General features: G+C 47.4%; 1 protein-coding gene across 1 annotated transcript; it reads left to right on the top strand.

Moving 5' to 3' along the window:
• Nucleotides 1-8,319: 8,319 nt before the first annotated feature.
• Nucleotides 8,320-25,918, top strand: FOXN4 (forkhead box N4). The gene is made up of 9 exons (XM_009560469.2): nucleotides 8,320-8,402; nucleotides 18,921-19,084; nucleotides 19,934-20,049; nucleotides 20,147-20,260; nucleotides 20,458-20,585; nucleotides 20,962-21,058; nucleotides 21,139-21,346; nucleotides 22,349-22,732; nucleotides 23,342-25,918. The coding sequence occupies exons 1-9, from the start codon at nucleotides 8,320-8,322 to the stop codon at nucleotides 23,590-23,592; spliced, it is 1,545 nt and encodes a 514-aa protein (XP_009558764.2). The 3' UTR covers nucleotides 23,593-25,918.
• The last annotated feature ends 32 nt before the right edge of the window (nucleotides 25,919-25,950 follow it).

Here is a 25,950-nt window from a genome sequence, read left to right on the forward strand (position 1 = left end):
GAATTAAGTTGGGACACTGGCAAAGAAGTTTCTCCTTCTGCTGAGACACCTTGCCCTCGTGAACCTGGGCACGCTGTGATGGATTACACAGTGGGATGGATTTTGTTCCTAAGCATCAACACTATCACATTAAAATAGGCAGCAGTTTTTAACTTCATGACTATACAGGGCAGCAATACCATCTCTGTGAGGATGAAAATTAATTTCTTACAGGTCAAGCTACCAGCAAAACAACTTTCTTCCTGCTGAATAGCAAAAAGCAGGTGTTAATTTTAGTAACGAGGACGTTGAGAAGCTGGCAAACTCCTTCTAAAGGAATCACCATTTGTTGCCTAAAGATGCAATAAAACAAAACAACAGCTTTTAAAAGAACAAGAAAAGTAGTGATCGCCTTAGAAAGTAAAAATGGGATCCTAAAGGGAGTAAAAAGCAGGTTTCCCTCTGTTTGTGATACATATGACGAAGTTTCTCAGCAGTAAAGGCATTTTAAAATGCAGTTTTTCCCAACAAGCCAGGCTCTAGGACCTCCACTGTGTTTTCCTTACCTTAGCCTTTTTGTCCGTTACATCCATGCATGTAATCAGTGATTGTGCCTTTTGTCAAACCCAGATTCACCATCTGTATGCTCCCAAGTGGCTGGACGAGTGCTAAAACCCCATCCCTGTGGGATTAATCTGCAATTTCACACTAAATGATTTTTAAGTATCATTTGTTACAATACAGTATTCGAAAATAAAAAAAAAAAAAAAAAAAAAAAAACCCAACAAAAAACGGTCGGTGCTTTCACATTGTAATGAAAGAAGGAAGCTTGTAAAGTTTCCTGTATTTAAAACGGGTCGTACGGAATCCACTTGCACATTAGGTTCGTTCAGAGACGAATGCACACGTCTCGGGGAAAAAACCTTTGGGTAATTGAAATAGCTGGGGTTTCTTTCCGAGGGGAAAGAATACAAACACAAACTTAGAATCCAGGTGCTGGTAGTGGGATGAACTATAACACACCTCCCGTCTTGTTCAGGGACTGAGAATTTGCAGTTGAAAATGTAAATAGGATATTTCACTTTCGTACTGAAGGGAATGGAGGGATGAATTGTAAAGCCATGGGGTACATAAAGGAGGAGCTAAAGAATCCACTCTTTCACGTAAAACAAAGCTGGCTTGAAGTGTGCAAGGAAATGATTCCTTTTTAAGAAGCACAAACCGCTTTTAGCAGCGCCGCGCTTCACTAAATAGAGGGCACCGATCATAATTCACATCTTTATTTTCTCCACACATTTTAGACACTCAGCTGAAGGAGGAGGCAAAGCAGAACCAGAGGAAATGCCGAGCGAGGAGCAGGAGGAGCGAGGGTCAGGACACGCTAATGTCCTTTTATAAGGCAGGTGATGAGTAAACGTGAAGCTGCTTTTCAGCCACTCTGGGTTCAACAGAGAAACTGAGTCCCAGTCCAAATTGGTCTGAGGTGGGAGAGAGATTCTGATATTACAGCCGGACTGGAGGGGACACAGAGGTCATCAAAGTCTTCACAAAGTTCTCATAAATCCCTGGGTTTAAGGGTTCCAACACTCTCCCTTACTTTTTTTACCTCTCTCCCAAAGCACGCTTGAGAGCAGGGAAAATAAAACAAAGTTGTTTTATGATGACCTCAGCTGGCAGCAAGATGAATTCAGTTCAACATCCAAAGGGAGAAACTACAGTTTAAATGACAGTCTATAGAAATTCCAGCTAATTTTAGGAGAAATTCACACAGAGGGAAATCAATGCCTTCACAAAGCAAATCCTCTTTCGTCTCTGTTGTTTTATCGTATTATTTATTTCCTACAAATAACTTCAAAGAAAGGACAAATGTAATTGCTGTTCTTGTAAAGGCTAGATGTGATTTTTACATGCTGCCAAATAAGTTAGATAGAAATTGGATGAATAGAAATATCTAATACACATTTCTTTGCTAATATTCACTGTAAAAATAACTTCAGTTCTGTCAGGTGAACTTGACCCATTCTGTTACTTAGACAAGACTGTGGATTAAAACAACAAGTGCCCGTATTCTGTTTTCTTTCATTTTAAATCATGTGAAGGGCTCCAGCGAACGTTATGTAAGAAAACAATACCCACCAGTATACCTTTTCTTGCTTTTTTCATGTTATTCTCTTTGTCAGCATAATGTCTCCAGTGCAACCGGGTAAGAGAACACCTAAAACAACAAAAGATTGGCTGCAGTCAATCTCCCTAAACTGCAATCAACTTTGTGCTGACGTGATGTAACATGGAGCAGTCAAAGAATTTCCGACAAAACCATATGGAAGTAACAGCCAAAGCATATGCGGTGGCTTCAAAGGCCAGTTGCTGGTTGAGAAAACTCTGCTTTTCAAACTGTATGATAACGTTAACAGCGGTTCAGCTGGGAACTGGCAGACTCCTCCAGGCTCTGCTTAACACTCACAAAAACCCCAGCCTGCAAACACTCATACGTGTGCGTTTCCCAAGGAGAACCGTGTGACACCGCTACGGAGACTCTATTTCGGTTGGAGGGGATCTCCAGAGATCTCTGCTCAAAGCAGGGCCAATGCAGATCAATTTGCCCAGACGTCTGTCCAGTCAAAGCCTGAGTATCTTCAAGGGCAGAGCCTTCACCGTCCCTCCGTGCCCCGTTGGGCTCCCCTCGTTGTGCAAACTTCCTCCATAACATTGAACTAGACCTCTCCTTGTTGCAACTTGCCACGTAGTCTTCTAAGTATTGGAGAACTAAGCTCTTGATCCCTTCACATTTCAGTTTAAGCTCCCCTAGTGAGCAAGATGGGTATAAACCACCCTTGGACTCCTCACCTGTTATAACCTGGCCCTTCCAAGCAGGAGGTATGCAAACCACCTGTGTGAGAGAAACCAATCTGTGCACTGAATGTATGGCCACAAGGAAACCAGTCAAGCGAAAAGTTCAACACAAGGGCTCCAGAGAAAGCCTAAAAGAAATGGCATGCTTTATCTTTACCCCTCCTTCAAATATGAAGTTACAGCAAGGCATTTTGTAAAAAAAAATGTGTTTTTTTTTTAAGTTGCAGATATAAGTTGACCTTGTAATAAGTTACAAACTGGCACGACATGTGGCTGTAATTAAGGGAACACTTGCAACTGTGCCAACTCCATGCCTTAGGCTCTAGCAGTACTGTGATTTTTTATTTTACCCTGCTTTTTGGTTCTCCGGATGTGGCCGGTACAGGCCTTGATGCTGAGAGGTATTGATTAATCTTCATTTCTATTGACAGTAATTAACAGAGAGTGATTTGATGCTCATTAAAGTGAACAGACTCTCATTAAGAGCAGAAGAAAAGATCTCCCCAGTCTTCACGTCTCATTCCCTCTATACCGTGTGGCAAACTGTCAAGCGCGAGGAAATACATTTCTCATGAGATCCTCTGGGTTTTCTGCAAATGTGTTTGAAGTATTTCTACGTTTATGCTTTATGTGGAGCTGAAATGACTTGGTTTCATCACTGATCTCAAACTGCTTCTGCATAAATGCCACCTTTCAAGAAAAGCATGGTTGGTACCTTCTCCGATGATGGTTTTAGAGGAAGGAAAGTCTGGTCTCAAGAAGAGACCCAGCAAGTCCCGGACTGTGGTTTCTGGGGCTGCGCCTCCACTGGCGCACGGTTTGACTGCAGTTCAGTTGTTTCATAGAATCATAGAATATCCTAAGTTGGAAGGGACCTCAAGGATAATGGAGTCCAACTCCTAACCCTCGCCCGGCTCCCTCTGGTTCCATCATTGGTTGCCAGAGAGAAGAGCTCAGCGCTTGCTCTTCCTCCTCCTCTTGTGAGGAAGCTGCAGACCACGATGAGGTCTCCTCTCAGACTCCTCCAGGCTGAACAGACCAAGTGACTTCAGCCACTGCCAGGAAAAAAACAGGAATAAATAACTCTGTCAAAGATTCTGAAAGCCCTTTATCATGTTAATACTCCTCATCTGGAGTATTGTGTCCAGTTCTGGAATCCTCAACATAAGAAGGAGCTGTTGGAACAGGTCCAGAGGAGGCTATAAGGATGATCCGAGGGCTGGAGCACCTTCCCTACGAGGACAGGCTGAGAGAGTTGGGGTTCTTCAGACTGGAGAAGGCTCCGGGGAGACGTTAGAGCAGCTTCCAGAAAGCTGGGGAGGGACTGTTTACAAAGGCTTGGAGAGATGGGATGAGGGGCAATGGGTATAAACTGGAGAAGGGCAGATTTGGGCTTGACATAAGGAGAAATTTCTTCACAATGAGTGGTGAGGCAGTGGAACAGGTTGCCCAGGGAATTTGTGATTGCCCCATCGCTGGAGGTGTTCAAGGCCAGGTTGGATGGGGCTTGGAGCCCCTGATCCAGCGGGAGGTTGGATCTGGATGATCTTTAATGTCCTTCCAACCCAAACCATTCTGTGAGTCTACGATTCTATTTGGTTCTAAGGAGGTCCATCACGAACTAAAGGCGCCGGCGCCCCTCCCGGCACCTGCAGCCGCGTCTCCATCCCCCTCAGCGCCCTCCCGCACCCCCCGCCCCGCCGCTCCCGCCGCCGCTCCCGCCGCTGCCGGCTCCGTACCGCGGCGCAGGGCGCGGAGGGCACGGCGGGACCGGCGGCGGGCGGGGAGGGCGGGGAGAGCGGCGGGCGAGCCCCGAACCGCCGCGGAGAGGGGGCAGCGGGCACCGAGCACCGAGAGGGGCACGGGGCTCTGAGGGCACGGAGCATCGGGCACCGAGAGGGGCTCTGAGGGCACTGAGCATCGGGCACCGAGAGGGGCTGCGGGCACTGAGCATCGGGCACCGAGAGGGGCTGCGGGCACGGAGCATCGGGCACCGAGAGGGGCTCTGAGGGCACTGAGCATCGGGCACCGAGAGGGGCTCTGAGGGCACTGAGGATCGGGCACCGAGAGGGGCTCTGAGGGCACTGAGGATCGGGCACCGAGAGGGGCTCTGAGGGCACTGAGCATCGGGCAGTGAGAGGGGCTCTGAGGGCACTGAGCATCGGGCAGTGAGAGGGGCTGTGGGCACTGAGCATCGGGCATCGAGAGGGGCTCTGAGGGCACTGAGCATCGGGCACCGAGAGGGGCTCTGAGGGCACTGAGGATCGGGCATCGAGAGGGGTTGTGGGCACTGAGCATCGGGCACCGAGAGGGGCTCTGAGGGCACTGAGGATCGGGCACCGAGAGGGGCTCTGAGGGCACTGAGGATCGGGCATCGAGAGGGGTTGTGGGCACTGAGCATCGGGCATTGAGAGGGGCTGCGGGCACTGAGCATCGGGCATCGAGAGGGGCTGTGGGCACTGAGCATCCGGCATTGGGCACCGAGCGGGCAGTGGGGTCTGCAGGCACTGAGCACTGAGACGGGCAGGAGGGTCTATGGGCACTGGGCACGGAGCATCGGGCACTGAGAGGGGCAGTGGGCTCTGTGGGCACCGAGCACCGGGCACCGAGCAGGGCAGTGGGGTGTGCAGGCACGAGGCACCGGGCATCGGGCACTGAGAAGGGCACCGGGGCCTGCGGGCACCGAGCATTGGACACCGAGCAGTGCAGTAAGGTTACCGGGCACCGAGAGGGGCAGGAGGGTCTACGGGCACTGGGCACGGAGCATTAGGCACCGACAGGGGCACCGAGCATCGGTCACCGAGAGGGGCAGTGGGGTCTGTGGGCAGCGAGCATTGGGCACCGAGCACCGAGAGGGGCACCGGGCACCGAGCACCGAGCACCGAGCGGGGCACCGGGCACCGAGCGGGGCAGGGGTGTCTGCGGGCACTGGGTACCGAGCATCAGGTACCGAGCGGGCTCTGCGGACACCGGGCACCCGGCGGAGCAGCGGGATCCCCGTGCCTCGAGCGGGTCCCGCAGCAGCGCTGCCCCAGTCCGCTCGATCTCCCGGAGCCGCTCCCGCCTCTCAACCTACCGGGGCCCGTTTGAACGCGCGGGGTGGCGCCCCCTCCCCCGCCTCTGCAAAGGGGCAGTAAGCTGGGGTGGAGGGGGGCGTTGTTTCCCCTCTGTTTTGTGTTCCTCTGCAAAGCTGAAATAAGTTGGGAGGGTGGTGGTGCTGTTTCCCCCCTTTTTTTGTGTGTTCCCCTGCAAAGTTGCAATAGGGGGTGTTGTTTCCCCCCTTTTTGCGTGCTCCTCTGCAAAATTGCAGTACGGGGGTGTTGTTTCCCCGCTATTTTGTGTTCCTCCACCAAGTTGCAATAAGTTAGGGTGTGGGGTGTCTGTGTGTTTCCCTCGTTTTGTGTTCCCCTCCAAAGTTGCAATAGGGGGGTTGTTGTTTCCCTCCTGTTTTGTTTCTCTGCAAAGCTGCAATAGGACGGGTGCTGTTTCCCCCTTTTATCGTATTCCTCTACAAAACTGCAGTGGGGGAGTGTTGTTTCCCCCGGGTTTTGTTCCTTTGCAAAGCTGCAATAAGTTAGGGGGGAGGAGGAGGTTGTTTCCCCCCGTTTTGTGCTCCTCTGCAAAGTTGCAATAAGGGGCGGGAGGGGGGTACTGTTTCCCCTCTGTTTTGTGGTCCTCTGCAGAGTTGCAATAAGTGGGGGTACTGTTTCCCCCCCGTTTTGTGCTCCTCTGCAAAGTTGCAATAAATTAGGGTGGAGGAGGAGGTTGTTTCCCCCGTTTTGTGCTCCTTTGCAAAGTTGCAATAAGTTAGGGTGGAGGAGGAGGTTGTTTCCCCCTATTTTGTGCTCCTCTGCAAAGTTGCAATAAGGGGGGGGGGTGGTACTGTTTCCCCTGTTTTGTACTCCTCTGCAAAGTTGCAATAAGTGGGGGTACTGTCCCCCCCCCGTTTTGTATTCCTCTGCAAAGTTGCAATAAGTTAGGGTGGAGGAGGAGGTTGTTTCCCCCCTGTTTTGTGCTCCTCTGCAAAGTTGCAATAGGGGGGGTGCTGTTTCCCCCCCCGTTTCGTGTTCCCCCGCGAAGCTGCAGTGGGGGGTGCTGCTTCCCCCGCTCCGTGCCCCGCCGCTCAGCCGGGTGCCGGGGGGGGGGGGGGGGGGGGTAGGCTGGGCTCGGCCCCGGCCGCGCATGCTCGGCTCTGGACAGCTCCAGAGAGGGAAATTTAAACCCGCCGCCGCCCCCGCCCGCTGCCCTGGCCGCGCCGGGACCCGCAGGTGGGTGCGAGCAGCGCGGGCTCAGGGGATGGGGAAGGGCTCGGCTCGGCTGCCCGGGCTCCTCTATTCCCAGTGGGTTCCCCTCTTTCCTAGGGCTGGGCTCCCCTCTTCCCCGGGCCCTGCTCCTCTCCGCTGCCCCTTCCTTCTCGCCCTTCTCCTCTCCGCTGCCCCTTCCTTCTCGCCCTTCTCCTCTCCGCTGCCCCTTCCTTCTCGCCCTTCTCCTCTCCTCTGCCCCTTCCTTCTCGCCCTTCTCCTCTCCTCTGCCCCTTCCTTCTCGCCCTTCTCCTCTCCGCTGCCCCTTCCTTCTCGCCCTTCTCCTCTCCGCTGCCCCTTCCTTCTCGCCCTTCTCCTCTCCTCTGCCCCTTCCTTCTCGCCCTTCTCCTCTCCGCTGCCCCTTCCTTCTTGCCCTGCTCCTCTGCCCCTGCTGCCCTAGGATTCCCTCTCTTCCCGGTGCTCCTCAGGCTCTTTTCCTGGGCCCCTCTCTTTCCCCAGGTTCTCCAGAGGCTCCCTGTTTCCCCGGGGCTGGGCTCCCCACACTCCCCTCTTCCCATGGAGCTCCTCTCTTTCCCCAGGTCTAGACTCCCCTCTTTCCCCAGGGCTCCCCTCTTTCCCCAGGGCTCCCCTCTTTCCCCAGGGCTCCCCTCTTTCCCCAGGGCAGGGCTCCCCACACTCCCCTCTTTCCCCAGGGCTCCCTGTTTCCCCAGGGCTGGGCTCCGCACACTCCCCTCTTCCCCAGGTTCTCCCCTCTTCTCTTGGGGGCTCCCCTCTTCCCGGGACGCACTTAGGCCATTACACACCACAGCAGCTGGCGCTCCCCTCTTCCCCAGGTGCACCTAAACCACCGCGGATGGCTTTTCCTAAGTCCTACGTGGGTGCTTTCATGGGATTTTAAGAGCAATCCCGCAACAGGAGCATTTCCCAGCTGCCTCCGGTGCTCCTGGTACCACCAACCTCCTGCCATCCCAACCATCCATGGACGTTCCCTCCATCAAGGGCAAAGTTTCCATCCTGAGCTGGTTTTTGTTTGCCCTGCCGTAAAACATTTTACTGCCTTTGCCTGGCCCAAACCCAAGCGGTGCACCTGGAGGTGAAAATTAGGGTTTTCCTTCGCTCCATCCCGGTTTTCCCTCGGGATGCGTCGCTCTCCCGCCCGCTGCTGAAGTGCTGGATAGCTACTGCGCCCCAACCGCCTCTCTCTTCTCTTCTCTTTGCCAAGGAGATGATAGAGAGCGATATCCCCTCCATAATGTCAGGCATCCTTAGGAACTCAGGGCAAAATCACCACCCTTCCCAGGAGTACAGGTGAGGCGTTTCGCGGTTTCAAGCATACGTGCTGTCACAGCCTGCTAATTGATGTTGTTTCCTCATTGTTTCCTAAAAAAACCCCATCCTTAGCATATGGAAATCGACTCTTTTCTTTAAAAAAATACATTAACTGCGTTATTTCTCCACTCTAAATTGTATTTCTAAGTCAGTGACTGCATGGTTGGACTCAGTGATCCAAGAGATCTTTTCCAACCTGGTGGTTCTATGATTCCTTTAGAAGCGTTCCCGTTGAAAGGATTTTGATACTAAATTCTGTTTGATAAATTCACCTTCAAAGCCTTGGGTTGACCTCCCAGTAACCTCTCTCTACTGTTGGAGTGTTGCCGAAGAAGGGTATTCTTGTTAAACAATAATTATTTAAAAGTTCCCTTTCAGGTCACAGTTTGCATTGTTATGAAGCGGCCGTGGAGAGACTAAAATCACGTACAATAGACACTAGAAGAGCTTTCCATTAAAACAAGTACTTAAGTAGTTCTCCAAACCGCTGATGTGTCTTCTAATATCGGTGGGAGCAAACCTGGATTTCTCAATAGCCTTTGGTAATTTAGCTCCACCACTAAGCATCCATGTATTGCTAGAAGTCCTGGGGCAGTTCTGCACGAATTCCAGTGCTCTGGGTTGTTGGGTTGTCTTGTCACATGGTGCAAAGTTCCAAGAGAAACAGAATAGCAGGACATGATCTCACAGTAGAAAAAAAAAAATATATATATTTTTTTTCTTGTTTTAAAATGAGGGGTGAGAGACGATCGCCTTCCTCCCAACTCGAGGGCGTTCTTGTCCGTTCCTATGGGTAAAGGCGGACTGCCGCAGGTATTCCTCCATCAGCCTCTCTCTATTCAAAATGCAAACGCTGCGCTGCAGCCTCTTGCAGCTCAACAAGTGATTTGTTATACTGTCTGAAGCTACTGTGGAAAAAGGTTTGCGGATCTCTGTTTTGTTGTTTATTAAAGCGCTGTTTGCTCCAGGCATTTTTGTTGGCTGTGTAAATATTTGTGAAGAAATTATTCAGTATTTAATGAAGGCTGAGATGAGAGAGGCTTCTGGGTGCTTATATTTAAGTCTGTATCTTCAGTGCCCTGAGGAACGTACAGCCTTAACAAAGACCCTTTTTAAGGAGAGAACTATTCTTTAGCTCATAGCTGCAGAAAAAACCACACTTTTTTGGGGGGGAAAAGATAGGATTTATCTTACTTCCAGTATAGGAATTATAAGAGTTTCTTCTTTTATTCAGAAGTCAGCTGCTTTAAAAAACTGCTTTCAATTCACTGTTAAACATTTTGAACTCAAAGATCTCTGAAGTTTTTCACCCACTTGTGATTTCTTTAATGCAGCTTAAAAATGAATTATTTGACCTCATTTAATAGTGGCAAATTCTGATAAAAATGCATAAAATCTGAACTGCACCATAAATGCAGAGCAGTATTTGTCCTACTTCATGAGAAAACACTTTGGATTATGTAAAAGAAAATCTTTTAGACTGAATGATTTTAAGAAAAGAATAGACCTGTCAAATTCTATCAGCTCTGTTTACTCTCCTGCTGTCACCACAGTCCAAGACTGGAACCCACAGTCCCGAGTTCTCCATGGGGGAGCATCAAGGCTCCACAAAATGGGGAATGGCCTCCAATTAGTGAGTGGGAGGCTGGGGCTACGCTCAGAATACTCTTCTGTCTCACTTGGAATCTTTCAATGGGACAGTTGGACTTGGAGGAGCCCAGGCTTTCCTGCGAGTGTGCAGGAGGAAACGCTAAAAAGGGAGGGAGCACGGAGAGCGCGGGCGTGTGAGCGGGGGATCAGCAAATGCCAATAAGTTTTCATGCGGTTTGTCCTTACCGTTTGAAACGATGGCATTATTCTTTTCTTTCTTTTTTTTTTTTTAATGGATGAGGGCAGAAAAAAAATCCCTAGTTTTAGCAGAACTTTGTATTCTGTGGATCCTATAGTACGTTTGAATTGGCACGAAGAGTTGTGATGAGGATTAAGCTGCTGTGCACAATAGTAAAATGATTTTAGACAAATATATCTTGCAGCTGTGGGATATAAACTACCCTACTGTCCAGGATTGATTAAGGGCCATCGTATCTTCTCTGATGCCTGTGTTTTTATGGCGCTGTTACAGCCTGGGTGCCAATGCAAAGAGATACTTCACGTTAGCAGATGCTTCTCACTCTCCCAAAGAAAACACTACTGATTTCAATATTCTTACAGTTGTAGTAGAAGCAAATATTTCTAATGAGTTTATTTTATCTTTCAGGGAATGAAAGCAGGGAATTGTAACACACTGGGTTTTTTTTAACCCTTCACACCGTATTCTTGTTCATTATAATTAATCATCTAACGTTATGTCTTAGCATAAATAGTCAGATGTTGAAATCAAAGCAATTGGCAGGCTTGCTGGGCAGTGATGCACTTGTCATCATTTCGGCACAAAGAGATGTAAATTACGGGCGCCGCCTCAAAGGTTCCTAAATTCATGGAGTGCTCCTATGGCCTTCAGTGGGCTCTGGACTGGGTCTTCAGCTTATGAACGCTGAGACCTTCAGGCGGTATTTTTAGTTGAAATCTACAATCTATCCTTGTGCACTCTAACTTGATTTAACATACATAACAAGTGCAAGAGATGTAAAACATCTACTGTGATGTACACAAGTGCGGAATTTGGCTTAACGTGCAGGTCTTGAGCAGCAGAAGCAAAGGAGGCAGCTGAAAGTCCAAGGTGGACCTGGACTAAGACTCAAAATGTCTTACGGAGCTGTAAGTTCCCTCCCAAAGAAGGCTCAATATTATCCTAATTCAGCGTTCTTGGTTTTCAAATGCAGCAGCGTGCTTTATTTTCACAGAGACTCTCCCATTGCAAACTAGGTACAGTTATTTGTGGTTTGTTACTGATCGTGTAGTAAATCGCCACACGAAAAACAGGCTGTTAGAAGGGAGACAATAACTTTCTTTGTATTATATGGCATAGAATCATAGAACGGTTTGGGTTGGAAGGGACCTTGAAGCCCAACCACTTCCAAACCTCACTGCCATGGGCAGGGACACCTCCCACTGGATCAGGTTGCTCCAAGCCCCATCAAACCTGGCCTTGAACACCTCCAGAGAGGAATCAAATCATCACTCTAGCTAACAACGTGGCATTTGTGTTTTGAAATAAATAACTAAAATGTATAATACTACATGAAGAAACAGCATTACTTAAGGTGTAAAGTTAACAGTAGACAAATTAACTTCATGTTTTGCCCCTCAATATTTGGTGTGAGGATTCCATTTCGGTTTTTTTTTAATATTACCATGTATTTCCAGTTGGTAGAAGTCTTAGATAGTATTTTGAAAGCTTTGCAATGCACCTTCTATACGTGTTAAACAGGAATTAAGTTTTTAATAGACCTATTTTTGATGAATAGCTGTTACTTAATCGCTCTGCATATGGGTAGACCATATCCTCCTTCACAGTTGTATTCTTTAACAAATGGCCTAGATTCATTATTTTGCTAGATAGCCTGAATATTTTTTGTTGTAATAATTACTTGATGCTAACATAGCTTAGCAGAAAGTCCTATTAACAAGCATAGACACACCCAGCTGCTGTATTCCATACTTTCCAGCCATGAACTTGACATTGCAGTGGTAAAAAAGGTGGAAAGCCTTTCTCTTGATAGCACATGGTGCATTTTAGCTCTCGTAAGTGGTAGTCTCATATCTGGTTTTTCACTTTGGTTTCTGGAAAGCGAGCCAGAGCTCAGGGCTCCTGGCTGTCACCTCTGGGGATGAAGGGAGTCTGGGAGTTTGCACGAAGGAAATTTCTGCAGACAAAAGGTTACAAATGCATAACTAACAGAACCGTAATTGTTCCTGAAGAAAATGTCAGTGTCCATTCCCTTGACACCATGTGTGTCTGACAGGGAGTGAGATAATGACTCGATGTGTCGGAGGAATTTCATCACAGTAGTTGCTTCATTCTTTCAAAAAAATGTGAGAAACCTCCTAGGAATCAGTCAAACTCCGGCCACTGTGGATTGATTTAAGTGGATTAGCTCAACTGTTTCCTATGCAGTTCCTGAAATGTGCTAATCGGTATTAATAAAAAATTGTGGCCCTTGCTCCTCAAACTGTCTTGCGGTCACAGGCAGAGACAGGAAGGACTGGTTTGTACCCAGACAGTGTCTTACAGGCTTCTCAGGCTCTTCTGCCTCCAGTGAAACCGGAGTGGAGTTACCTTACCTCAGAAACGGTGCTTCACATCTCATTCAAGACAAGGAGATAGAAAAGGAATTTGGACATTTTGAGCATTCCTGTGAGATCTCAGGTGCTTGTGGCACACTGCTTTTATTTTACCCATTTTAAAAGTCTCATGCACGTGCAAATCAGAATTGCTGTATGACCACAGCAAGTAATGCACTGGGGAACGGTTCTTACAACAGCACAAAGCAAAAGGTAGTGTGTTTTATATTCTCTTTACGCTGGAGTAAATAATTACTCAAGATCCCAGGCAGGCAGATCAGTTCAGTGCTACTAAACAGCAGCTAAAGCAATGTTAAAGGGAAAATAAAAAGCTTCCCAGATAGCTCCTTTACTGAAGGAGTGGTCAAATGCTGGAAGAGGCTGCCCAGGGTGGTGTTGGAGTCTCCTTTCCTGAGGGGGTTGAAAAACTGTGTGGACATGGCACTTTGGAACATGGTTTAGCAGGCACAGTGTGGTTGGGCTGATGGTTGGACTGGATGAGCTTAGAGGGCTTTTCCACCTTTAACAATTCTAGGATTCCTGGTTTGAACAGAAAACATTCCTGTAGTGCCTGGTACTTCAACATACTTTAACATCCAGGAGAAACTTATTTTGACGTCAGTCATGGAATTTTGGTTTGGTTTGTCTTGTTTTTTTTTTTAAACAAAACAAATCTGTGAATCAGATTTGGCAAATCTGAACCTAGGCATGGTTATGTGGGTAAAGCCCAGCAGGGAGTGAGTGGCTGGGATTTCAGCGCTGACATTGCTGCTAACTTCCTCCTCAGCTTAAGCAAATCGTGTAGGTCACTTGTAATTCAGTTTCCCTTCATCCCATACCAAAATGATGTAATGACAGGTTGTGAAACTGGAGCTAAAGTGTATAAAAGTGTCCCAGAGCACACCTATAGCCAGTTCTGTAGCGCTGAGTTCCTTTGCAGAAGGGGTTTGGAGAATCATCTTCTCTTCTGAACCATGGGGTAAGATAAGGAGAACCCCGACACCTGACAGGGTAATCATGTTATTTGCTTTTTTTCTCGCTAGCTTTGGTTCCTGTCATCCAAAGTTTCTTGAGTTGTAACTGAAGAGGGACTTTCTGGTTGTCCCTGGAAAGCTGCTTAAGTTCTTATTTCCAGCAAGGCCAGAAATTACTCAAAGAACTTGAAGTTAGGGAGGAGAAAGACAGGCTGGTGGTTTGGGACTGGATGGGTGGTGTGTCTTCAAAGAGGAATCATAGACTGAAAGCAATAGTGGGAGCCGCTGCCTGAAACAGGAGAGGAGCTGGTGCAGAAACAGTGAGGAGAGAGACAGGTGCTTGTGAGTATGGGGAGCGGAATTTAGTGCGGAGAAGAGCTCCTGCAAGGGAGGAAAACGGGAAGAGAAGTGCATAGAGGGAAGGAGCAGAGCAGACGGAGTGAGGAGCAAAAGGAGACCGTGAAGCTGACTCTTTCAAATGGAGAATACCTCTCACCATGGAGGCAACTGAAGAGTCACTTAACTCTTTTCCTTGTGTTGTTTTATATATGAGAAATCACCCTGCTTGTTCTGAGGACGTTGCATGATCCCAGACAACAGCAAACAGTTTCTCATCACTGCTTCGAGAAGAGGTTTTGTTAAGACTCTTCCTGTTCAGTTGTCGTTTACACTGGATAAATGATTGCAAACTTCTAATTAAGAGCCTATCACCCCGGATTGCTCCTCCCTGTTGAACAGTTGTATTACTTTAGCGCAGGCAAGAAGCTCAGGTATCAGTGTCTGTAGCGGTAATAAAAATTGCCCATCGGGAGAGACATATTAAAACTTTGGTTAAGTTGAATATGTCAAACACGTCTGTGATGTTTTGGTCTGACTTTGTTTAGAATGGAGGTGGCGATGAGTTGCCACTGTGCACTAATCCCTTTGAGAGAAGCTGTGGCGTTAGATTTGCCCCACAACATCAGTTGGTTTGAGTGCTGTGTGTATTTTAGGTGCAGGCTCCATAGCAAAGAAACGGAGTCTTCTGGAGTTTGAATAGTGTAATATGCATAGAAATACGTAATTCTGCACACCATGTCACAAACTGAAACACCCAGTTATTGGCTAAATTACACGGAGATAAAATATCTTAAGGTATGCTTGTGGTTGCTGAGCTTTCCATTAGTCTTCACGAACTTGTTTGGCAGACTGTTCTTTGCTGCTGTTGGAGAGAGGCTCCCTGTAGTCTCCAGCGTTAAGTTCACTCTGCTATAGTGTTTGCACATGTACATGTTGATAGTTCACCTTGACAGCGGTTTCTGCGGAGATGAATTACCTCAGATCCAGCTCATTAGAACAGCTCGGCATGAGGAAAGATGGTAAAATTAAATCTGTGAATATAGATTCCAATTCAGCTCTGAAGTTAGTTGCAGATTCCCAACAGGTTATGCCAGGAGAGAATTTCATTCCATCTAGCCAGCCGTTGGGTCAGCGGGATGTACTTACAGGGGGTAAAAAAGTAAAGATATCTTTAGGTACATCTAACCTTTGATTCTGCACTGCCGATAGGCTCTGGTGAACGTTGTCAGATGTGCAACCACTGCAGGAGTCCAATTTTCCCTGTGGCTGCAAGCAGCCAGGTCTGGAGCTCCGTGCTGGGACATCTGGAAAGGGGATTCATTCCAAGGCGTATTTTTCTTGATTCCAGAAAAGTCAACTTCATGCAGCCTGGCTGGTGGCCAAGATCTATTTCCTTGCTTAGATAAGTATTTGTGGCACTGCGTAATGGAGCAGATAGCAAAGACTAATGGCATCAGCGAGTATTTCTGTGTCCTCCCTATCAGAGCTCTCAGGGCACATTTCACAGGACGCCAGCATGCTTGGACAGACAGAGGACGACTGAGACATACATCCACTGCACCATGTGGATTCTTATCCATGCAGGTGCCTTTCTAGTTCAGAAACGCGTAGAAACAGAAAGACGTTTTCCTGCAGAGATTTGAAAGGAGAGGGGTAAACCCGGAGTTGCATCATTTCACCACACCTTTATAATAATGTCGTGTTTGCAACACATTCGGTGTGACTGTAACCTGTTCTTCACAGGGGTTTAGTAGTTCAGCAGCCCTGGGGAATGTGCAGCTGGGGACACTCTCAGTAGTGTGCATTAATTACAGCGTATCACTATTTATCTCATTTACATGCATTGAAAGGCAATGGCTGCTTTTACCACAGTGCCCCATTGTGCCAGGGGCTCCCATCGAAAAGCAGGATCTCTGACTCCTGAAGTTTACCCTCAAACGTGAGGTGAAAGGGTGGCGGAGGGGAGCAGAATCAAAGCACACATGATATTACAGTTTGGGCTTGTTTATTTGGCTTGGCACAAGCGCTTTCTCAGGTCAGAAAGATTGAACCCTGTGAGATGACAGCATTAGGTGGTACTGTGCGTCGCTCTCTTTCCACAGGGAGTTAGATTAGCATTTTGCACCGAAAGCAGGATGCTGTACTGTGAGATGAACTGCTTTTATGCCACAAAATATACCTGGGCATTTCAAACGTCTTAGTTAGGCAGCGATGGGCGTGCTTTAAGCAGTTGCACCTTCTTTAAGACGTATGAAATTTCCACCTGAAGAATAATCCTTAAATGCAAGATATTTTGTTCTGATTAAATATACGTGAAATAATGAAAACAACTATTCTGACAACTAACAAGCCCATAAAAAAAAAAATGTGAACAACCAGAGGTGATTTATAAGAACTGTAAACTAAAACTTAAGCAGCTGTGCCATGCTGGAATGGGGAAGGGAAGAAAACAGCTTTGTCTTGGAAAAGGAGCTGACTGGCACACTTTGTTTAGTTATTTTGTGTTATGGCATCTTCATATCTATTTAAAATGGAGCTTAATGTCTGCTGGATCAGCTTAAGAGTCCAATCACCTTCCTTGCCCTGTTCATGCGAGAGGGAGGGAGCGGCGTGGCTTTGCACCCTGAGGATGCTGAGAGGGGACCGCTACGGGCAAGTAGGGGAGTTGTGGCTCAAGTTTCTGATGGCATCCAACTGTGCCCAGAGTATGGCCGGTCATTCTTACATCAAGAAAGAGCACCAGGATGGGTGCGTCTAGGGTGAGTGCAAAGCAGAGACCTTCATTTCCCAACAATCTAACGCCGGGAAGGCTGCTGAGCATCATGGTGCTTCCCGCGGTCCTCCGGTGCAGAGATGCTCTTCCCATGTGGAGGAGCGGTGAGGGCATGTGGTGGATTCATTGCCTGACAGGAGGCGTGTGCGGTGGGTGCTGACCCTCACCGCCCATCTGACCCCGTTATTTGTTGAAGGAGCTGACTTGTCTGCAAGGACTGGCAGCGGCCGGGGTGCCAGATGGCATGTGGAAGTGTGTTGTGTGTCGGCTGTCATTCAGCCAGATTAATGTGAAGTTTGTAAAAAGGAGGGAAGGGGCGGGGGGGGGAATGAAAAAAAAAAAACAATTAAGCAAGAATCTCAAAAACAATTGAGGCCACGTGCCACCGGGCAGCGTTCGTTGGCCGCACAATGGGTTATCGGCTTCTCATGAATGGGCCCAACTGTTGCAAACGACATGAGCCTGCCCAGTTTTCAAATCATTTAATGCTCTTGTTTACTTCCAATCCAGCCAATCTCTGGGCCGGGAGAGCCGTCACCTGATGGTCTTTTTATGTATTTAAGTCCCAGGCTTCACAAAATAACTGAACAGCGGTAACCATGGCAATGCTAATTATTGCACCATAACTACAGTAGGAGAAAGAAAACGGGGTAGGCTGGAAGAGAGATTTGAAGATGTTTTTTGGCCAGGATTTGAGCTTTTGGCTCCCGGTCAGGTGTTGTGGCTTTTTTTTTCCTTTTCTTTTCAAATTCTTTTTATAAACAAATAAATTAGATTCTGCTTTAAAGCTTTCCCAGATAATAGTTTAGGGAACTTTGATACATGTTTGTGGGAATCATGAATAGAGAAGCTGAAAGCTCCTGGGCAGCCAGGCACTAGAGTTCTGCCTTGTTCTTTTAAGCTGATTTAGAATTGTGTAAAACATAAAAGATGTTTCAGCGAGAAACCAGATTTATTTGAGGCTTCTGCATTGTCATTTGGCAATGAACAGGCATTAGTACCACACAGCTGGCTTTAACATAGCTACAAGAGAGCTCTTTAAAGCCTTTGTTTTGAACGCAAAATCAACTACAACCAACTAAACTATGTTCTTCTGAGCGAGGAAGATATTTTTGTGGCCCTGAATCCCTTTCGGTTTATCCTGGCTATCTAATAATATCTTCCTGATGTGCCCTAATTACTGCGTTACTCCTCAAGATACCCATGACTTCTGTAATACTGTTTTACACAAGAGAAAGTAGTTTAGCCCTTCATTTGCAGTAGTTCTCTTATTGATTTTAACAGGAGTTTTGAGCGCAGAGGGTTTTTTATGTGTAAAGATATGCCGATATTTCAGTTTTGTACCACACTTTCTATCAAAAGCAAAACAAAAGAGGTGGGACGGAGCACACACAGTGTGTCAGAAACAGACTTTTAAACCAAAAGCAGCTTGGCACCATCATGCCTCGGTTCTGTCGCTAAAAGCAGACTGGATGTTGCCGTGCATTCATTCACTAACTTTGCATTCTGATTCTTTAATATGTCAAAAACTGCCTGAAAAATTGCTTCCTGTGCTTTGTGGTTCCTTGTTCAATATCAATAACTTAATACATCAGAGTGAAAGAGGTGATCAGTTCATTCTGTGTAGTTTTGTTTACGCAGCAGCTCTCTGCTGATCCATCACCACCGATGGGATGCGGTGGCTGAGAAAAGCCCTCTCCAGGTGTTCAAGCCAGCAGAACGCACAGGTCCTTGAGGATCCGGGCACAGACTCTTCTTCCAAGGCTGGCTGGGCACTGGATTTCAAGGTCAATAAAAAACTGGCAGGTTAAAAGTCAGGTTTTCTTCTACGTCAAGGCCAAATGACTGCAAATTTCTGACAAATGTGAAAGTAATGAATCAACTTTGGTTTTGTTTCTAGGCAGTTTCTCTTCTGGGTTCTTATGCCTTCTTCCCCTACAAATACTGCACAAGGAGTTTTCTTAACCAGAATGTTTCAAACTGTAGGAAGGAACACGTGATTAGGTGAAGGGTGACAGTAAGTAGCCAGCAGTGAAACCAAAGGGCACATTGAATTCTGCAAATGGAATTCCAACCTGATGTGTTTTCCCTACTGTATGAGCTTTGGCATCCCAGTCATCCCCACTCTTACCAGGACCAGTGCAGCAGCATCTCTGCTCTCTGCTGACCTTTCGTGCTATTTTGCAGACTCTTAGCTTCTGACCCCTCCCAGCTGAGTGAAGATGACCTCCCCAGTGACTTACAGTCCTTGTCGTGGCTGACATCTGTCGATGTTCCTCGGTTACAACAGATGGCCAGTGGAAGAATGGATTTTAGCCTCGGTGCCCCGAATGCAATGCTGCAACAGACAGGTAAACTGTTAGGATGTTAAATAACTCCTTTTCAAACGCCACAGCCTGCTGCCTCCTTTCTTCCCCCCACCCCAGGCTAGCATACCTGTTAGTGGATGCCACAGAAGTGCATTACATTTTGCTTCTTGTCAGAAAACGTGGAGCCTGTTGCCTTCTGGTGAGGCTCTTGCTGAATCATTTCCATCGTTTCAAGAGGCAGAGCGCCCTAGCAGTGACAACAGAGATCTTAGGGTCTGGTTGGCTTTTCTGCTCAGCGTAGTTGCCGGTGCCTCGTTGCATGAACTTGGGCCAAGGTACTTAAGAATTACATTTCAAAGGTTTTCAACAGCTTTGAAATTTGGTAATTAGTCTTTCTTGCTCGTTTCAACATTGATAAGTCTAAGAGTATCTGATTTGCTCCATACCTGTTTGCTTCACACAGACTTACAGCATATGTTCATCGAACGCCTTTCTTTCCTTTGTGAATATCCTTTAGGTAAACACACTTGTTCCCCACGGCATTCTGCTGAGAGGGCTCAGCATATCACCTTGCTCGCTTTAGAGGAGAAATCCTTGCGGAGCACAGATAATGCTGAATACGGTTTTCTTTCTTTTGTCTGATCCTGTGTCTGTAACACCACCGTGGACTGTTAAACAGCTGTCATCTTTCATTCCGTGCATAACAAGTTTCAGAAGCAGCTGATGTCATCTTTGCAATTGGGTTCTTTGGGGATGGAAAGCCGGAGCGAGGTGTGATTATCCACTCCAGACCTTAGCTGTGTTCAACTACCTTTATATAAAAGACATAACTTGCTTTTCTGAAGTGTGCTTTCATACGAACACTCACTGCCTTTGCTGTCTCCAAAACAGGTCCCGTAGCGAGCAATATGCACTCGACAGGAGCACCTGGAGCAATGATTCATGTCCAGGCCAGCCTGCCACAGGGAATCCTGGGCCTGAATTCTCTTTCAACACACGGAGCAAATGTAAGAGCAGGACTCAATGGTTTATTATTGCACCACTTCTTAGGAAAAGAAGTTGGTAATTTCAAGACTGACACGTCTGTTGTCTTTATCTCGGCAGATGAGCCAGTATGCTGTAGGTGGGCAGCTGTCTCCTAGTTTACAAACACAGCAGCAACTCTTTCCTCCTCCTCATTCACAGCAAGTGTTTGCCCTAGCACAGAACACGCAACAGGTACTGTTATTTGGTACTTTTTTATCAGGTACTTTATACTTTAATTATATGTTATTTGCTTGTTATCTGAGTCTTGAAATACTTGCCAAGGTTGTATCTAGAAATATTTTAAAAGAAAAAGAATAAGATATCCCTAAGCCCACAAACCCGTGGACGTTTTGCATCTGACGTTTTCCTTTTGTTCCTTCTACATCCAGTGCAACCCAGCAGCGATCTACAACACATCCTATGGGACTCAGCCCCACTATTCCCAGCCACGCCTGGCTCCTCACTCTGCCCAAGAACTGCATCCAAAGCATTATCCCAAGCCAATCTACTCCTATAGGTGAGTAGGGAGCAGACAGTGTAGTGCCTACAGCCTGCGTTGAGATGATGGTAACGCTGTAGGCGTGGGAGCACAGGAGGGTTTGATTCCTTTTGGAGGGAACAAAAATCCCATCATCTGCTGGGGAGTCCGTGGAAGCTGCCTCTGAGCGGCAGCAGGAATGAACAAGGAAACTCATTCCTGGAGATAACCATAGAGTGATAGCACAGAGGAGTAAAATCTGCGGGATCACAGGGTGGCTTCTGAGTGCTTGAGAACGATAATCCCAGGATCAACCAGCTGTTTGTGTCTCAAGAGATGGGTCCAAGGTTGCTAGACCAGGCACGATGGCTAGGTACGGGCAATCCGTTATTTCCTCTGTTTCCCTTTTCTGTAGCTGTTTGATTGCAATGGCGCTGAAGAACAGCAAAACAGGCAGTCTTCCAGTGAGTGAGATCTACAGCTTCATGAAGGAGCACTTTCCCTACTTCAAGGTATGTGCACACCCTGAATTAAGACACCACAAGTACTTAGTTCATGGCTTATTTCACTAACACCCTCCTGCGTCTTTCAGACGGCTCCTGATGGCTGGAAGAACTCCGTGCGCCACAACCTGTCTCTCAATAAATGTTTTGAGAAGGTGGAGAATAAGATGAGTGGCACCTCTCGCAAAGGGTGCCTTTGGGCTCTCAATCCTGCCAAGATCGACAAGATGGAAGAGGAGATGCAGAAGTGGAAGCGGAAGGACTTGGCTGCCATTCACAGGAGCATGGCTAACCCAGGTAGGGCTTATATTACACTTTTGTTGTGTGTATGAGAGCCAAGTGGGAGGAAAGGCTGTTTGGCCAGGAATGCATAAATCTGAAGTTATAAAAGAGCTGGCTGGTGCAAAGTCTCGCACCTTGCAACAGCCTCCTCCTCTGCACTGCTCGGCTGAAATACCCCATCCCTGCACCGAACGCAGTCCTTGCTGCTGCCCTGACGACCCCTGCAGGGTGATACGCTGCAGCAGAAGAGGGCAACTGAACTGACGGCTGGTTTTGGAGACCCTCAGTGCAAATGCATCTCCAGCTTCAAAATGAGTTGTCTTTTTCCCTCGTGCTAACCTGTGTAGTGCATCCAAGGCCTTCTGAGGAGTTATGCTGCCTCCAGTGTTGATATTTATAGTGTCACATTTTAATGCAGCTTTTTACTTTGCAAACCTCTCCTTTTACTAGGACTGTCTCATTCTTATTTATAAAGACACGTTACTGAAGCTTTTTGGAGTTCAGGATTGGCAAAATCAACTGGAGTTTTTTACTGCAAAATTTGTAACATACAATCAATGATAAATTCTCTTTTACTTAAAACAAAAGTTCCGATGAAACTGTTAGGAGTCTTTCGTGCAAATCTTGTTTGAGATAGCAGGAGGATTCAGAGTATCCCTATGAGCAGGAGACCTCCTGAGGATGCTTAGCTCTGCAGCTGCAGGTCAGCTGCCACCAGTGGTGATTTGGATGCTCTGTGTAAGTCTCATGGTCATCCCTTTTCCTCAGTTAAGGGTTACCATGGAAGTCCACTAGGGTAAGGGCTAAGGGTGGGGAAGTAGATGGTATTTCTTTGCTTTCTTCACTCAAAGCCTGCCTTCTGTGCTGCTTGCATGGTGACGGACACTGTCTGCCTGTCCAGTTTTGTGGCAAAAGCCTGTGGTTGTGCTCACTTTGCAATGCTTTGGTAGGGCTCCCGTTCAACAAAAGGGTTAAACTGTCTCTTTTCTTCCTTGGGAATGGGTATTGCTTGTGCAGAGGAGCTAGACAAGCTGATCACTGACAGACCCGAGAACTGCAGGCGGCCCAGCAAACAGGCAGAGTCTGACGTCTCTGCCCTGAACCACATGGCAGCAGCTCAAGGCCGAATCTCCATCTCCCAGCTGCAGCCTCAGCCCATCATGACGCTCTCGCTGCAGTCCATCCCCCTCCATCACCAGATCCAGACCCAGGCTCGCATCGCCCCAGACTCACCAGCACCTGCCCAAACGCCTCCTCTCCATACTCTGCCTGACATGAGCCACAGCCCTCTTCCCCATCATCCCATGGGACGCGCACCTCCGGACTTTCTGAACGTGACAGCAGACGTGAACGCGGAGGTGGATGCGCTTGACCCCAGCATTATGGATTTTGCATTGCAAGGTATGGGAGAACGGCGCTGGGGTGTGGCAGGTCATGATTTATGTGATTATGTAGTCACTGAATACATAATCCAGGATGCTCTAGGAGGGATGGAACTGAGCAAAACACTTGTGCTGGGTGCTGGCCTCTGTGCCATGACTTCCCTGCCCTTTCTCACCGCATTTCTGCCCTGTGTCAAAGCAGGCAGCAAACTGCCTGCGTGGGTCAAGTGCAGGCACGGCAGTAGGTGTAAGTGAGGATGTCCAGCTAGCTGGATCGGGGACACCACATCTCTCTGCCCATGGGAAACCATCGCTCTACTCATGCCTTGGTTTTCCTCTTCTGTAAAAGGAGAACTTTATGGTTTATGACAGTGCCTAGCGTGGCCCTTGGGTTTCTGGCTAGCACATGGTGGACAGATGCTGCCTGGAAAGGTCTGGACTCCTGCTGGAACCAGAGAAGTCAGGGGAACAGACATGCTTTACTGCCTTTGCACTACAAATGGTACCATCTGCAAGCAGCACTGGTCCTAAGCAGCAGGTGAAGCCTTTTAGTTATGGACTGACCCCACAAACACAGTGCCCAGGTGGGTTAAATGTGCTTCTGTGACCTGAATTTAATCTTTTAAAGGTAACATATGGGAGGAAATGAAAGACGACAGCTTCAGCCTTGATACCCTGGCTGCCTTCAGCAACTCCCCGCTCCACCTTTCAGACTGTGACCTGGGCACCCCTGGCCTCACCCCGGTCTCCAGCGGCAGCGATCACTCCTTCTCAGACTTGCAGGTCACCGGCCTTTATACCACTTACACGACGCTGGACAACGTAGCGGCAGCTCAGTACATGAACACCCAAGGCAACAAACCCATCGCTCTGCTCTGAGTTTTGCACCATTCCACGGACCTCTGACTCGGGGGCCAGTTTTCCTGACCATTAAAATCCAACCTGCAATAACAGAGCTCCTTCTGCAGCCGCTTGGAACGTGTTTGCTCTTTACTGGGACATAGAATGTGATGCCAAAATAACTCGAACTCTTACCAGTAGAACCACTTTCACCGGTGACAACACTGAGGGATGGGCATGGACGGTCACGTTGCAGGACTGGTGAACTCTCACGAAGGCCCTGGAAGGCATCGGTCAGCAGGAATGTTCACTAGAATGGAGCTGAGCTAAAAAAGAGTCCAGTTAAGGCAAATACACATAACGGACACTGTCGCCTGGATGTGTACATGGCCACTGGTCACCATCCCCGTAGAAGCCAACGCAACGGGCTGGCCAGCACCAAGTTGAAATCCAAAACTGCTGATCACATACCACATATATCTTCAATTGCCAAATAACTCTTGTCCTTGAAGAAAGACCCCCACGTGGTTTCTGGAGACACTGGCACCGCTAATACTTTTCTGATGTAACTATTGTTAATTTATTGTTCCGAGGCAGGAAAAAAAGGAGCAAAAAATGTAAACCACAGCAGTTATCTCTGGGATTAAAAACAAAGTCCTTACCCTGTGAAGGAAGTGGTACTACTGAATTATTAAACTGATCGCTGTCTAGAAGGTTTTAGGAATTATGCCTATTTTATTTAGGTTTTTAAAAAACAAGATTAGATTTGTTTATAGCCTCGTGTATTGTGCTTCTGTCTATTCTTGTGCTAGGCAGTATTACTATTTGCAAATTTATTTATATTTATTGTTATGAAGAGAAAAGAAATTATGTAAACTGAGCACTGTTTGATTTTTTTTTTTTTTAAAATGCTGCAGTAACCTCTTTCACGTCCACTAAATTATTCATAATCAAAAATGCAACCATTTTCATCACTGGTTTTTATACTACTTTTTTTTTTAAATAAGCACTTTTGATACTGTGAAACTCAAAACTTCAGAGACCAAATATTGTAACTGTACTGTACCAGTTCATAATAAGTCTTTCTTTCCTAATTAACCAAGTAAAGTCGATTCTAATGTAGTTGTTTAAATTTTCAAACCCTGCTTTATACTTGGTAACACATGTTGTGAAAAAATGTGGTAAAACATTTGGAAATATAAAAAGCAACCTGTATGTTGGAGTTTAGCATTTAGTTTACTTATACCTCTGTGACCATGAAGTGATATTTATATCTTGTGTTTTGTCTGTTCCCGTGCATTAATAGAATCCCCCAGGCTGGGTCCCAGTATCCACGTGCTCACAGGCTCCTTTCTCCCAAACTCATCCATGTGCTAAAATCCCAGAGGGTGGGGAATGCTGGAGCCCCCCCCCCCCCCTTCTCGCTGAAAATCACTCTTGGGAAGGTCCGGGGCTGGAAAACCTCGGTGCCTTCCCCAGCGTCTACAACCTCTTCCAAAAGGGCACAATGCTCTATGTCATAATTTATTGTTCAAGATCAAATATGATTCATGATCATTTGCTGTGATGGGCATCATCAATGATGTCTTCGTTGTTTTAAATAAACATTTCTTAGCACTAAGCCTGGCTCGTCGCGGATGTGCTGTGTTATAACCGCTCTGCTGTCGGGTGAGCCCTTTCCACATGGCACAGTTTGGCATTCAACAGGAATTTGGAGGCATCTGCTGCTAGAAATCCAACACGGTGGGGAAATGGTGTCATACAGCTTAGGGATGGTGACAAATGGACAAAGCTCAGACACATCTGACTCTGGCCACGGTGTCCGAGCGTGTTGAAGAGCCGGCCCTGCTCTGGACTCGTGCGCTTACGTATCACCACTACCAGAAAAGCTGTACACAAAGCAGTCACGGTGCCCACCTGCAAATGGAAGTGAGGGCGCATCTCTAAAAGAGCAGCTTTGCCCAGGCTTCGTTGCCTTTACAGACGTAACATTACGTCTATGTTGAGACTTTATGACTAGCTCAAATCCTCCAGGAGATTTACCCCTCCAGGGTTTACAGCTATTTACTACATGAACTCTTTTTCATAGAATCATGGAATGGTTTGGGTTGGAAGGGACCTCAGAGCCCATCCCATTCCACCCCCTGCCATGGGCAGGGACACCTCCCACTGGATCAGGGGCTCCAAGCCCCATCCAACCTGGCCTGGAACCCCTCCAGGGATGGGGCAGCACCACTGCTCTGGGCAACCTGGGCCAGGGCCTCCCCACCCTCACAATGAAGAATTTCTCCCTGCTCTCCAGTCTCTAGGTTTCAATTCTGTCAACCTATTCCTGAAAATCTCTGTGCCTAAAGGTGTGGAAGAGCTCTGGTTTAGGGACAGGCATTTGCAGGAGGG

This window comes from Cuculus canorus, chromosome 17 (assembly GCF_017976375.1).
Source record: "Cuculus canorus isolate bCucCan1 chromosome 17, bCucCan1.pri, whole genome shotgun sequence".
NCBI classification, from domain to species: domain Eukaryota; kingdom Metazoa; phylum Chordata; class Aves; order Cuculiformes; family Cuculidae; genus Cuculus; species Cuculus canorus.